The 15,738-nt window shown below is 38.4% G+C and overlaps 1 protein-coding gene across 1 annotated transcript in view; it reads left to right on the top strand.

Annotated features, from left to right (window-relative positions):
• Window positions 1-7,313: 7,313 nt before the first annotated feature.
• The window catches only part of LOC105008375 (mucin-5AC-like), a gene marked incomplete at its 3' end in the record, with an annotated part of 142,025 nt that continues 133,600 nt past the window's right edge, over window positions 7,314-15,738 (top strand). Inside the window, exons 1-10 of the mRNA XM_034288128.1 lie at window positions 7,314-7,389; window positions 7,777-7,818; window positions 7,931-8,201; window positions 8,533-8,647; window positions 10,641-10,731; window positions 11,564-11,667; window positions 11,817-12,036; window positions 12,231-12,356; window positions 12,737-12,854; window positions 12,937-13,075. Of these exons, the coding sequence (XP_034144019.1) occupies window positions 7,320-7,389; window positions 7,777-7,818; window positions 7,931-8,201; window positions 8,533-8,647; window positions 10,641-10,731; window positions 11,564-11,667; window positions 11,817-12,036; window positions 12,231-12,356; window positions 12,737-12,854; window positions 12,937-13,075 (1,296 nt within the window). The remainder of the gene's footprint in view (window positions 7,390-7,776; window positions 7,819-7,930; window positions 8,202-8,532; window positions 8,648-10,640; window positions 10,732-11,563; window positions 11,668-11,816; window positions 12,037-12,230; window positions 12,357-12,736; window positions 12,855-12,936; window positions 13,076-15,738) is intronic.

Raw genomic sequence — 15,738 nt, 5'->3', positions numbered from 1 at the left:
TGTACTCTGCATCATCACCCGGGGTCCTCAATCTGTTGGTTGGTAAATAGAGTAGGTTCCGCTGTAATTGCTAATAACATTTTACTACAAGACTGAAAATGTCTGTTAATAATTAGACTTACACAAAAAGTATCTGTTCAGGTTGTATAAGATCACAACCACCCAGTCCAACTGACACTGACGCTGGTCACTTGGTCTGAAATAAATACAAAGAGGGTTAACAAGCGTATACAGGTAATTAAAGCTGATTAACAATAATGTCAAAAGTCTACTTACCAAGATTTGAAGGCCCAAAAATGTGTTTACCAAACACAGCTGAGTTTAATTCCGCTTAACCTAAACCAGAGATATAAAACAGTCGCATGGAATGTATTCAATCGTAAAATGTATTTACACATTCTTAAAAAGTTCAAATGTGTTGTTTGTTAGTGTTTGTAATTGCAAGACAATTCAATTCAATGTAAATGGCATACTCCGCACACAGAGTAATGCTGAGATTATGATTGATGAATCACTAGAACTGGTGGTACAAATTGTCAACTACCATGAGGGTGGTGCCCCGCGACATAAAGTTTAAACACTGTTGATAGAGCAGATTATCAATAAAAAAGAAGGCATTTATATGTGGCTATGAATAATGATTCTACAAGCTTTTCCGTTCGTTTGATGGGTATGTTGAACCCGCAGTACACATATCCTGAGGCCCTGGTTAGTGGTTGTGAGTTACATAACGGAGCTGGTTTAGCGTTAGATGATTGTGTGGCATTCACAGAAATTGTTCGGTTTGAATAAATGACAGGGTGTAAATTTGTTGTCTTTCATCCAACACAGGATGGTCACTTCACCAAGTTTCAAAACAGAGAGGACACCCACCCTAGAACCGTCTTTATGTACTTACACGATAACCATTTCTATGGCATTATGAATTTCAAGGGGTTTTCTGCTGTCTTCTGTGGAAGCCGCAGATTTAATATTGTCTTTACATCGCAGCCGGGGGGGGCCTCCAGCAGGTCAAGCCTCTTAACTTTGTCATTGGTTGCACGTCATCGTTCTTTACTTTAGAATTATACCAGCTACAATGATTAAAATTGTGGATAAAGCTTAACTAGCTAGTTCAGATAGTTGTTGATGTTTGACAACCAAATATATTGATACTGCCTGTCCGGTAGAAACATCGTTCTCGTTAGTTATTGTGGAGCAGCTGTGACATCACGTCATTTAATTTGATCTATTAACAGCAAACTCATCCGCTTACATAAAAATGCTGGCTATTGTCACCATATCGCCATTAATTTCTTCAACATTTAACAAACACAAGTCCATGATATAGCAATCAAAAATCGGATTTCACAAGTTGCTTCAAGTCATTACGAGAATGTAGCACATATTACACGGAAGTCACAGCATCCACCCGCACTAACACAGACAGGTATTCTCAAACTCGCCAACACTACAGTTTGTAACCATCGTTGCCTGTTAAAATGTTTTACCAATGTTAAGAAAACAATCTTGCGTTGATCCCCGTTGTACAATTTCATAAGATGCCTTTACAAAAGATTTTATTACCTGAAATAACATTTCTTGACCTGTCAAAACATACAACATGCCAAACATATTACACCTGTTATAACAGTCGTCCGAGGTGCTTATCAGTCGTTGTAAAACATCCAACATGGACACAACAATGCAAGCATAAATTACAAAGTCACCGGAAATGCATATATCATTCCGGAAATCCCACCCTAACACATGTCATACAGGAAGTCCCACCCTAACACATGTCATACAGGAAATCCATACATCACACCAGTAGTCTCACCCAGCAAACCGGATGTCCCACCAACCTTTCAAACCAATCTGGAAGCCCTGCCCACCAGGGGTCATAAGTCATCAAAGTGACACATTATACCCTACATTTACTACTCAGGCGTTTACATTTTTATACATTTATTGTTAATTCTTTTGATCTCTCATTCACAATATTAAGAAAAAGATAAGTATTAAATTAAGTTAAAAAATTTAAAGGATAAAGAAATGTTCCTCATACTACAGATATTTTGCTTATTTATCTGTGTACTGTAATTATTGCCACCCCTTCATTTAATGCTTGTGCCACCTCCCTTTGCCTTCATTACAGTTCTGAGTCTTCTCTTATAATGCTTATTCAGGTTGGAGAACACATGGCCAGTGATCTGAGAATATTGCTCCATACAGAAGCTCTCCAGATTATTTTGATTCCGTGGTTCAAGCTTGTGGACTCTCCTTTTCACCTCATCACACAGATTTGTAATGGGGTTTAGGTCAGGGGACTGGGATGGCCATGGCAAAACCTTGATTCTGTGGTGAGTGTGTGCTTTTGATCATTGTCCTTCTGGAAATCCAACCACACCCCAGTTTAAGCCTCCAGGCAGAGGCAGTCAAATTTAGATTTTATATCTACTAGCACATGAGTCCATGATACCATGCATCATGATATCACTGTTAGAAATCAGTGGTTATGTACACGCACCTAAAGGATTATTAGGAACACCATACTAATACTGTGTTTGACCCCCTTTTGCCTTCAGAAATTCTACGTGGCATTGATTCAACAAGGTGCTGAAAGCATTCTTTAGAAATGTTGGCCCATATTGATAGGATAGCATCTTGCAGTTGATGGAGATTTGTGGGATGCACATCCAGGGCATGAAGCTCCCGTTCCACCACATCCCAAAGATGCTGTATTGGGTTGAGATCTGGTGACTGTGGGGGCCATTTCAGTACAGTGAACTCATTGTCATGTTCAAGAAACCAATTTGAAATGATTCAAGCTTTGTGACAGGGTGCATTATCCTGCTGGAAGTAGCCATCAGAGGATGGGTACATGGTGGTCATAAAGGGATGGACATGGTCAGAAACAATGCTCAGGTAGGCCGTGGCATTTAAACGATGCCCAATTGGCACTAAGGAGCCTAAAGTGCGCCAAGAAAACATCCCCCACATCATTACACCACCACCACCAGCCTGCACAGTGGTAACAAGGCATGATGGATCCATGTTCTCATTCTGTTTATGCCAAATTCTGACTCTACCATCTGAATGTCTCAACAGAAATCGAGACTCATCAGACCAGGCAACTTTCTTCAAGTCTTCAACTGTCCAATTTTGGTGAGCTCGTGCAAATCGTAGCCTCTTTTCCCTATTTGTAGTGGAGATGAGTGGTACCCAGTGGGGTCTTCTGCTGTTGTAGCCCATCTGCCTCAAGGTTGTGCGTGTTGTGGCTTCACAAATGCTTTGCTGCATACCTCGGTTGTAACGAGGCGTTATTTCAGTCAAAGTTGCTCTTCTATCAGCTTGAATCAGTCGGCCCATTCTCCTCTGACCTCTAGCATCAACAAGGCATTTTCGCCCACAGGACTGCCGCATACTGGATGTTTTTTCCTTTTCACACCATTCTTTGTGAACCCTAGAAATGGTTGTGCGTGAAAATCCCAGTAACTGAGCAGATTGTGAAATACTCAGACCGGCCCGTCTGGCACCAACAACCATGCCACGCTCAAAATTGCTTAAATCACCTTTCTTTCCCATTCTGACATTCAGTTTGGAGTTCAGGAGATTGTCTTGACCAGGACCACACCCCTAAATGCATTGAAGCAACTGCCATGTGATTGGTTGATTAGATAATTGCATTAATGAGAAATTGAACAGGTATTTCTAATAATCCTTTAGGTGAGTGTATAGTGGTGAAATAATGTTGAACCCATATCAAATAGAGGGAGAAGTTTGCTCAAACTGGAAAATTGCAGCACAGATGTCATTCAGTGAACGTTCCATTATCTTCTTACTGTAATGTTAGTTGCCAGCTAGCCTATACATTAAGGGTTTCTACCTAACACATATCATGTTTCTAGAAGTTAACCCCCCATGCAAGATGGTCACTGTAAACATTCCTGGGGTTATCAGAGAGATAATCTAAACCGAGATGTATCTGTTGTTCTCATAATCTAAGCACATTCACTTCCAATGAAACGTACATTCACATTGTAATTGTTAATGCTCAGATTCCACATCACTGATCTATGATCATATTGATCACACATGAAAAATCCACATGCTCTGATGTCTTTCCACGTATATTCAATGTACATTAGAATATTATTTTGTATGAACCATTCATAGGCATTTTACACTCATTTTGTAATATTGAATACTTCTACCCATACTGTTCATATTCACAGTATTACTCTTTTAAAATTGCTGCTAGTTTCCCTTATTATGTATATTATTGCTACACTTGTTGCTTTGTGTGTTTTTTTATTCTTAATACGTACACTTTGTGTCCCATGTCACAATAATTTAATTGTGCAGGATGACTCTGTTATTCGGTGCATTTGATATATAAACTTTGAACTTGAAACTTTGAAGCTGTCCAGGGCCTTTGGGGGAAAAACAGCTCCACAACATTAAAGATCCACCACCATACTTCACAGTTGGGATGAGGTACTTTATCTTTCTGTCTATGCCAAACCCACCTCAGGTCTTGATTTCCAAAAAGCTGTATTTTGGTATCATCCGACTATCGAACCTGGCACCAGTTACTGTAGGTGGTTCTGTTTGTTGTTTGAAGACAGCAAAGGCTTTTTTTATGGTGACCCTATGAAACACCTAGTTTTGGGGAATTTCTTAGCCCAAGACCCAACTAACATCTGCAAGCTGTGATGCTTGGAGATTCGTTGGGAACTTGAACCATCTTCCTCATCTTCCTGTGTGGGGTCAATATAGACCCAAGTCCTCCTCCAGTCCAATTGCTTTAAACTTTTTAAATTATTTCTGTGTTAGTGGAAATGGGCATCTTTATATATTGCTATTTTCTTATAGTAATTTCCTCATTTGTGCCGCTCAACAACTTTTTATCATTACGGTATTCTGGTTTATTTCCCATGGTGATGGATGATCATGCGCATTTAGCCTGTGTGTCACCTCATCCATACCCCAGTGAAACAGGAAGTCAAGCCATTTAAGTGTTCCTAAATAACTCAGGTCAACATAAAAATGTAAAATATGAATGGGAATATACTAAATTGTAATAGATTTTACTTTATTTCTAGGGGTGCCAATAATTGTGTCACACATGTTTTGGAGAAAAATTATTGTTTATTTTATTTCACTTTTCTTCTCAATCATTTTACTTTAGGGGAAGGCTTGATTTTTGTGAATATTTTGTATGAAAGAACAAGAGGATTAACAGCGAAGGCTTTTTTGTTTCATAGACCGTGTGGCACATATTTATCAAGGGTGCCAATATTTGTGGAGTACACTATACTTCCAGTTCTGTGATTACAAGCGATGTGGGGGTTGTAAAGCAGCCTGGGGCAGGTTGGGAGAGATATGAGATATGGATGAGTAGGTGGTACCTGTGAAGGATGGGGGAAGAGGTTAGGAGGAGAAGAATGGGTGGTGTGTAGGCATGAGTGGGGGGCAAGGAGGAGGAGGGAGGGTGAGATCGACTTGAGTTTTCAGGGGCCTTTGAGAGTCAAATCTGCAGTATAACTGGTTGAGTGTGTTTGTGGGACCCACAACGACGACCAACTCCACTGATTACAAGGCATGTAAAGTACACTGACAACCAGGGTGCGTTTGTAAATATTAAACCGAGTAAATATTCTATCGTTTCACCCATTTTGTAGGGGCGGGCGAGTCCTGAGGTGGCAGACTCTGAGCCAGGAGCTCTGCCAAAATCAGGGAAGCCTCCAACCAGTATAATTGGAAAACCAGTGAACGTTGCAGCACCATGTTAGTACAAGTATAGTTTTGAAATAATCCAGGTAATTGGAATTGCACTGAGATAGACCCCGCGCTCAACTGTGTGACTGTTCGGCGTGGTCACCAAACGCTGATGAGTAAATGAAAACAATCATGGTGTCAGTATTTTGTGTCAATATTTGGTCTTGTTCTGTATGATCTTTCTGGCTTCTTTTGTGATCTTAAAACCCGGAGCTTGAGCATTTTAATGATTTCTTGATCTTATTCCAAATAGCACACTATTTCCTGCAGAGTGCACTTCTTTTGACAAGAGCCTGAGGCTCCTAGACGATCCGCTTTTTACACACTGAGTCGTGTAAAAGAAATGTAAATATTTATTGTGACGGACTGAATATGACTTGTTCTCAGGCTTGGGAGGCTTGGACAGAGTGTGAAAGCATGTGTCCATGGAGAGACAAGATGAGTCAAGTGATTATATACAAAGCAGTACAAAACAATTTAAAACCATTTGATTTTAAATGATTTGGTTTATTTGAACATCTTGGTACACATGCCGAACATTGATTTGAAAAGGTGAAACCATAAGACCAGCCTAAATAGATTAACACTTCATCATCAATCAAACATACTGCATTTGAAGGCCTAGTCCTTAATTTTGCCGAAATAACAAAAATTGGAACCCAACCAATATACCCATCACTGATGTAAATAGTAGAATATACTATTGTCCCTCTAACACTTTAAATTCTGTCTTTGGTTTTTTTGTTTTTACCTTTTGACAGCATAATGTAGCAAAACTAAACAAAAATATGACTATGTTATTTTAAATAATGAAGAGCTCCATTTCCTCAACCAATATATACATATTCCAATAACATGTAAAGCATTAATTAAACCTTTAGAATTGTATTACTTGTTTTGTTCTCATCAGTTCATCTCATCAGTTCATCTCATCAGTTCATATACCCTTTTGACTCTGCAGTTCCTCTCCTCCTTCATGAAGTCCTGACAGGTTTAAGGCTGTTTGCCTGCATAAGCGATTCGTTATGACTCCTCAGGTAAAATGTCTAGAAGACACATCGTTGGTTGGACAGATCCTTGATGATGCCAGGTTTTTCTAAACTTGTTAATGACAAAATGGGCAGGCAAATACTTTCCAGAACCTCCATGACAAGTTGTCCCAAGATGTTTACACAAGGGATTACTTTGTTAATTGTTTTTATCTGTGTACATAAGGATGCTGGAAATATTTCACTGAATGTGTCATTGTGTTATGCCTGGACCATGTTAATCTAGAGTGGTCCTAAATTGCATCCTGTTCCCTATATCATGCACTATTTGACCAGACACCAGACATGCTATGGAGGGTGCGATTTGAGATGCACATCTTGATTACATGGCAACGCCTAAAGTTTGATCAGTATGGGAAAAAATCAACATCATCTCAGCATCAGCGTGGTACTTCCTTGAGATGAATAGTTTAAAAGCAGGAAGGCAGGCACCTGGTCTCACACTTTTACAGAAGGAGCAGGTGGATTACCTGCGCAGAGGGGACTAGAGGACTTAGAAGAACCATCATGACACATCAATGGGTGAAGTTGTGGATCTCTTTCCTCTACGGTTTATCTGCTGCTTACTCTGATTCTGGTAATAAAATATATGTTATAATATGCAGTGTCATGTTAAGATGGAGATGTAGCCTGGTAGACTGGGCCCAGTACGTTTGACAATTTTGACCAGGCTGGTCAAACTAGCCAGCCGGCTAGAGACATATTGTTTTTTAAAGATTCTATGGCATAGATTTTGGACCCAGCTGCCCATTGCCCAAAATGCTTAAGTTCCTTCACTAGATAAAATCAAAAGAATCAATTCAATCAAAACCACATTACAGTATTTATGCAACTATTTTTGCCAAGATCAAATTAACCAAACGGCTCTAATGTTCTGCATAAAAACCTACAAATTTTGTTAGACAACCTATCCGACAGTCAAAGAAAAATATAAAGTATAAAATGTGTTTCTGTTTTTTTCCAGTTAATATGATTCCAATGACCGGGAAGATACCAGTGATCACAGGTATGTTATATATTAGATATTTTCACACTGACTACACTAATAAACATTGCTAAACACAGCAAACACTGTTGCTTTAGTCAGAAATTGTCTTAATACTCCTTCGCCCTTACAGTTGGCGTGAGTCAATCCCACAACAGGCAGGTCTGCAGCACGTGGGGTAACTACCACTACAAAACCTACGATGGGGACTTCTTCCAGCTGCCCTACACCTGTAACTACGTGTTGACTTCACTGTGCAAAAGCAGAAGTGGCTACGAGGAGTTCAACATTCAGCTGCAGCGTAAAGAGGTGGACGGTCAGGCCACCATCAAGAAGGTCTCTCTGAAGCTGGATGGGACCTTCGTGGAGCTGACTCAAAGTAGCATCAATGTCAATGGGAAAAAGTGAGTTGTAATTTAATGATTTAACCAGGTAATTCATATTTGGTAGTTGGGTTGGACAGCCACATAACACAGTCCTAGTGAGTAAATGTTTACTCTATCAACGCTTAGTAGTCAGTATCAGTAGGGAAAAAGGGTTGGTTTACAAAAGCAGGAAAGTTTCCTAGAATTTTCAGCAGAATTTTCAGCAGACGTTTGACATTTAGATCAGTTGAAAGGAAGGGAGGGATTCTGGGGAAGAGAAGCATGTTCTGTGGGTTCTTTAAATGATTGTTTAGACTAGGGTAATGTAATTTCCCCTCTGATGGATACTTCATTGTGTTGTCCCCCATAGGGTCACGTTACCATTTGGTCAGTTTAATATCTTCATGGAGAGGACCAACTCCTATGTGAAGATCACAGCCAAGCTGGGTTTAGTCATCATGTGGAACGAAGATGACGCCCTCTCGGTATGTGTTCTATCCACTAAATCTGTTGAATGTGCAGTAGATTTTCCAGTAGGTCTTTATTGACAGATCTCAACAATGAATTCCCTCAGATACAGTTTTCAATAAGCGAGACTCATTTGGCATTTTAACTAGACATTTCTAAAAAGACTGGGCTATACCTTCCCATTATATACCGCTACAGTGGACACAATTACCAGTAGGACTACAAAAAAAACACAATTACCAGTAGGACTACAAAAAAATTAAGAATTCATGCCACTATATCTGGTTCTTTGATTTTTTCTTTGATGTTTTTGTTGGTTTTGCACATAGATAGAAGATAGGGTTTGAGATTGTAACCTTGTTGAAGTCGCTGTTTAGCATGATCATGATTTTGCTTACTATTGCATGAATGGCTGCCTGACACAATTTATCATAATATTTATGAATAATAATCAAATTATTACTTAGAAACTAGTTGCTATGAATAAAGGTGCCATCAGTTGCCATCAGAGTCATAGCAAACTGATCAAATAGACTGATAGATTGGAATCAACTGAGTCAGTGTACTAGTGAAGGGACAGATCAAATAGACTGATAGATGGAATCAACTGAGTCAGTGTACTAGTGAAGGGATGAATCAAATAGACTGATAGATGGAATCAACTGGGTCAGTGTACTAGTGAAGGGATGGATCAAATAGACTGATAGATGGAATCAACTGAGTCAGTGTACTAGTGAAGGGATGAATCAAATAGACTGATAAATGGAATCAACTGAGTCAGGGTACTGGTGAAAGGATGAATCAAATAGACTGATAGATGGAATCAACTGAGTCAGTGTACTGGTGAAGGCATAGATCAAATAGGCCGATAGATTTGCCAAGTAATTTGTCCCTTGAAGAAATATTTGTAGTATTTTTAAAATACAAAAATACAATTATTTTCATACATGGTGTGGCTGCTCTATTTTGTAGTTTCTTTTTATACACTTAAAATTAACATATTTGTATCTGATTTTAAAATAAATTTTGATGTATTATTGCCCATCTCTGCGTGTGTGCATATACAGCTCCAGAAGAAATTAAGAGACCACTGCACCTTTTTCTTTCCTTCCCAAAAAAGTCCAAAAGGAAGGTTTTGAGTGAGGAACAGAAGGGTTAAAATTAAGAGACCACTGCAAATTGAACGCTTTTGTTCCTCTCTCAAAACGTTTCTTTTCAACTTTTTTGGAAGGTTGAAGGAGTATTAAGACGATAGTATTTACACACACACATTTTTTACCAGTCCAGGACACACTGTGAAATATTTATAAAATCTGGTGAACTGGATACAAATAAATAGAAAGAGACCAAGTGTTAACCATAAATAAAGGATAACAGTGAACTGAATGTTTGTATGCATGTGGATGAAAACACTGACTGTGGGAAAATATATATGGTGTGTACATTGAATGTGGGTAAATATATGTGGTGTGTACATTGAATGTGGGTAAATATATATGGTGTGTACATTGAATGTGGGTAAATATATATGGTGTGTACATTGAATGTGGGTAAATATATATGGTGTGTACATTGAATGTGGGTAAATATATATGGTGTGTACATTGAATGTGGGTGTGTTAGTGTAATAGAGAGTGTGTGTGTCAATGGTGAATGTGTGTTAATATGTGCCAGACTGAGCTGGGGGTGGTGTTTTATGAGTAAGTATACAAACATGCTCTGTGGTCCAAATGAGAGTGTATGCAAATAAGTAGGTAGTCTGATGGCCCGCGGGTCTTTTGTGTTAAATCAACAGTAATGCAAACATCCCAAATAACTGCAAAAGTATTATATTGTAGCACATAAAGTGCCTATACACACACCCAGCCTAAAACCCCAAAAGGTAGGCAACAACAACATTTTGAAGCATTATTGTGGTCCTAACTATATATGCCCTGCTGTAGGCCATATTTGTTGAATGGACAAATTTAAGGTACTTTAATCCACAGTAATTTTCCATTTGCTCTGTAGGTGGAGTTAGACTCAAAGTTCCAGAATCAGACCTGTGGGCTATGTGGAGACTTCAATGGAGTCCAGCTTTACGACGAGTTCATTTTGAATGGTAAACAAAATCAGAACAGGTCTTAGGGATGCTAACTATGCTCCTGTACTGCTAATGAATATGTGGTTTAGGTCATCGTGAATGGTAAACAAAATCAGAAAAACTCTCCTGATAGAATATTAGTATACTCCTGTACTGCTCAGTACAGCTCAAACTTGTTTATTAAGGCCACATTAGTTAAACCATTTATTGGAGGGTAGCTGTTCACAGCAATGTAAATACAATGTCTTGGCATCTGGGGTAACTCACAGCAATCAGATGATTATGGACCTTTTATCAGTTAACAGGATGGCCATCATTAATTGTAAAATCCTGAATTGTGAATTGGACATCATGAAATTAAGAGGAGGGGAATTCATAACAGTGAATGTTTAAAAATAGAAAAATTTTAAATGAAAAAAGAGGAATAAACAAAAATGTGCAGTCATTTATTTCTGATATTGAGGATTGATTAAAAAAATATGAAATCCATCATAGATTCAATGTTACCTTTATCTATATTTTGTAAACCAAAAGCAGCAGTTCCTTTTATTATTTAAAGCGGAACGTGAATTGCGTCTGTAATTTCCTCAAGTTGTAGGGTGTCCCAAAATGTAAACCACTGCCACTCCTGAAGTCACTCTCAAAGTTAAAGTTAGTTAGTGTTAGAAATACATGACAGTGGATGGTGGAGTGTGGTAATGGTAATGGTGTGACTTGGCCTAGGGGCTTCTACTGGCCAAGACCAGGTCTCAGCTATACATGTTTTGTAATTGTCCTTGGTCACTGATCACAATACTCATTTTGACATGCAAAGAAAATTACAATTAAATCTAATTCTACTTTCAAACAGGATTTCAAATGAAGACCATTGACTATGGTGAGCTTTCGAAGATGAATGGCCCAACAGAAACTTGTATAGAAGTCCCACTTCAGGCTGAAAATTGTGAAGAACAGGTATTGTCTGAAAGCTGTAGCTCAACCATGCACTGCTTTAAAAACTTTATTTTAAGATAATAGAATAAAGGTTTCACATACCAACATCCTTATTGCTCACATTATACAATCAATTCTTCTCTTCCTCCTTCATGGTCCTCCCCTTTCAGAGGACAGCGTGTGAGGAGTTTCTCACCAGTTCAGCCTTCAGTAGCTGTAAGGACCTGATTTCCACGGACTCCTTCGTCGAGGCCTGCATGGCAGACATGTGTCACTGTGGTAACAGCAACAACAGCGAGTCCTGCATTTGCCAAACCATTTCAGAGTATTCCCGCCAGTGTGCTCACGCAGGGGGCGTGCCCCAGAAGTGGAGGACAGACCAGTTCTGCTGTAAGGAGATATTTTACATTTCCTTTTATAATTATATATTGGTCTGTTTGTCTTGCTGCACTTCACAGTTTGGAATATGTTAAAAAAAGATCCCTCCGTAGACTCAGAATTAGATATAGATTTGAGATGGCTGGTAAAGACTTCTGTCTCTTTCTCTCTCTCTCTCTGTCTGTCTGTCTGTCTGTGTTGAGCAGTGGAGACATGCCCTTTGAACATGAAGTACCAGGAGTGTGGAAGCCCCTGTATAAATACCTGCTCCAATCCACAGGGGAACCAGCATTGTGAGGAACACTGCATTGATGGATGCTTCTGTCCTGCCGGTACAGTACACTCACTGGTTCACTGGGGGAAGCATGTCGTATTTCCACTAAAAATTATAACTTTGCAACATGCCTACTGTCCATGCCTACTGACAATGCCTACTATTTTAAAACAGGAAGAGTAAATACAACTTAAATACAATTAAACAAATATTTGTGGTCTCTGATCATCATCAACTAAGTACAGACCTGAAGGAGAACCCTTACTAGAACATTAAAGATCATTGTGATTTTATACAAATGTTCTGCTACAGAAACTTCTATGTATTGTAATTTAGCTAATAAACTAGGCAACATTTATCAATTTAAAATATATTCAAAAGAAAAGTAATTCATGTAATTTCTATTGTGATTAAATGTATTTATTGCCTCTTTCCTAGGAACTGTGTTTGATGACATTAATCAGAGTGGCTGTGTAGCTGTGGACCAGTGCTCATGTCTCCACAACGGAATGTCTTACAAGCCTGGAGAGACATACTCTAGAACGTGCCAAGAATGGTAAGCATTGCTTTATATTTACATACACTGAATTATTGTGTTTGTGTGGCTGTAGACTTTACTGACTGATTCTCTCTGCTAGTACCTGCAAGGGTGGCCAGTGGAGCTGTGTAGGTCTGGACTGTCCAGGTACCTGCTCCATAGAGGGAGGTTCCCACATCACCACCTACGACGGGAAAGCCTACACCTTCCATGGAGACTGCTCCTATGTCCTGTCCAAGGTGGGACACTTGAAATATAATTTTGTTGGCATATACATCACTAATAGAATTAGACTAACACCAACACAACTCAGTGTTTAGCAACTAGTTCTAAGGGCTTTTGGCTAAAATGTCCTGGTACTTAAATAGTTCTACTTAGATCATTTTTTGTCTTTCTGAGTTTAAGGTTGCTTTAAATTACTCAATATACACTCTTCACAGTGCCGGAAAAAATTAAGAGACCACTTTTTCTTTCCTTTCCAAAAAAGTTGAAAAGGAAAGTTTTGACTGAGGAACAGAAGGGTTCAAATTAAGAGACCACTGCAAATTTAAAACACTTTTCGACTCTTTTGGAAAGGAAAGAAAAAGGTGCAGTGGACTCTTAATGTTTTCCGGAGGTGTATTCTGTACATTTTGACAGGGACTCATGCTGTGACCAAGGTCTATTTTACAGATGAGCCATGTATTAGCAAGCAAGCAAGTTTATTTATATAGCACAATTCATGCATCGAAGCAATTCAATGTGCTTTACAAAGAAAAATCTATGAAAACAATAACATAAAAACAAATACTCAAATGAAAACATCAAAGCAAATGAATACATCATAATAAGAAAAAAATACAATAAGAAAACATAAAGATTAAAAGTGCGAAGCTATAAGGCTAAACTGTGTGGTTAAGTTTAAGTGCTCAGTCATAGGCACGTGAGAAGAGAAGTGTTTTTAACCTGGATATAGAGATTGAACAGAAGCGGTCCGAGAACTGATTCCAGTGGAACTCCACATGTCATAGCCACCCTATCAGATTCATGATTACCAATGGTGACAAAGTAACTCCATCCATCTAGATAAGATTTAAACCAATCAAGGACTGTCCCGGAGAGTCCTACCCAATTTTCCAGCCTATCTGTAAGTGTTCTATGATCTGCAGTATCGAATGCTGCACTGAGATCTAATAGACCTAATCAACTGTTATTTTATCAGAAAAAGTATTCAAGCGTATATCATTTAAAACTGTATTCAGGGCCGTTCCAGTACTGTGGTGAGGTCGGAAACTTGACTGAGACCGCTTGAGGTCACAAAATTGCTGAGTTGATTGAAAACAACTTTCACAATGATCTTGGCTATAAAAGGGAAATTTGATACAGGTCTATAGTTGTTCATTATATATGCATCCAGTGTTCTCTTTTAAAATAGGGACTTAATGGCAGCTGTTTTTAGAGACATTGGGAAAATGCCTGATTACAAAGAGCAATTAATTATTTGCTTTAGGTCCATTGTTATAGAGTTACATTCTTTAAAGAAAAAGTCTGATGGCAGTTTGTCGAAACAGCAAGTGGAAGCTTTAAGATGTCGAACTGTTTCTTCTAGGGATTTTTGATCAATTGTATTAAAATGCAACATAATAACCAAGTTATGTCTTGGTGGTCGTGGTGACGGTACAGAGTCCTTGTTGCACTGTAGTTCTGATGTTCCGTCTAATACTTTTATAATTTATTCACTAAAGAAACACACAAATTCATTACATTTCACAGTGGACATGAGTTCTGATGCTATCTGCTTTATTGGGTTTGTCAGCTTGTCAACCATGACAAATAGAGTGCTGGTTTTATTGATATTCTTGTTGATCATTCCCGATAAATGTTGCTGTCTGGCCCTGCATAATTGTTGAAGCTACCAAGTCTTTGTTTATAGATGTCATAGTGAATTTGAAGTTTAGTTTTCCTCCACATACGTTCCGCTTTCCTACGCTCTCTTTTCAGGGCGCTTACCATCATTGTGGTTCTCCATGGTGTTTTCTGTTTGCTCATAATTTTCTTTACCTTTACTGGTGCAATATTTTGGCATTAAAATTATCCAGGAGTACATCAACTGACTCAGCACTTATTGTTGGAGAGATAGCTATGGCTTCAATAAACTGGGCATTTGTACTCTCATTAATGTACCTTTTCTTAACAGAAACAGAGTTTACTGGAACATTTGGGGTGATAAGTGAATAAAAAAGACGCAGAAATGTTCAAACAGAGCCAAGTCTTTAACCATGGCAGAAGAAATATTCAGACTTAAGAGATAACCAGATCTAGAATGTGGCCTTGATTGTGTGTATGCTCTTTCACATGTTGAGTGAGATCAAAAGTGTCAAGTAGTGCAAAAAGTTATTTGGCATTATTGTCTGTACTTTTATCTATGTGGATTTTATAATCCCCTGTAATAATAAACAAGTTATAATCAACTGATATAACAGAGTAGTTCAAAATCATCAATAAAATGTGCAGATATATTGGGGAGGTCTGTAAATGGTTAAAAATAAAATGTTGGGTACCCTTCAATGTAAAACAGACATATTCAAAATAAATAAAATGTTACCCATCTTTTGTTACTCATTGTTCAGTGAGAAATATAAAATCTAGGTTGTAGGATATTATAATGTCATTTATCAATAATGATTTGTTGGCGAGAGATCTGATATTAAGTAAAGCCAGCTTAATAGATATAATAGGGGTTCCTGGACTAGTAGGTTGACGTGTTACAGTTAATAGATTAGACAAGTTTATGAGTTGCATGCTCACGGTTCCTTCTATTTCTAATCAACACAGGAATAGAGATAATGGGTCCTAGCTTGTACTCAAAAACGTCAGCATTGTTATATTCACAATAGCAGGGACCCGAAGCACATCACTGAGT

Source organism: Esox lucius, chromosome 19 (genome assembly GCF_011004845.1).
Source record: "Esox lucius isolate fEsoLuc1 chromosome 19, fEsoLuc1.pri, whole genome shotgun sequence".
Lineage (NCBI taxonomy): Eukaryota > Metazoa > Chordata > Actinopteri > Esociformes > Esocidae > Esox > Esox lucius.
The sequence above is the reverse complement of the archived record's forward strand: the minus strand, read 5'-3'. Positions and strand labels throughout refer to the sequence as shown.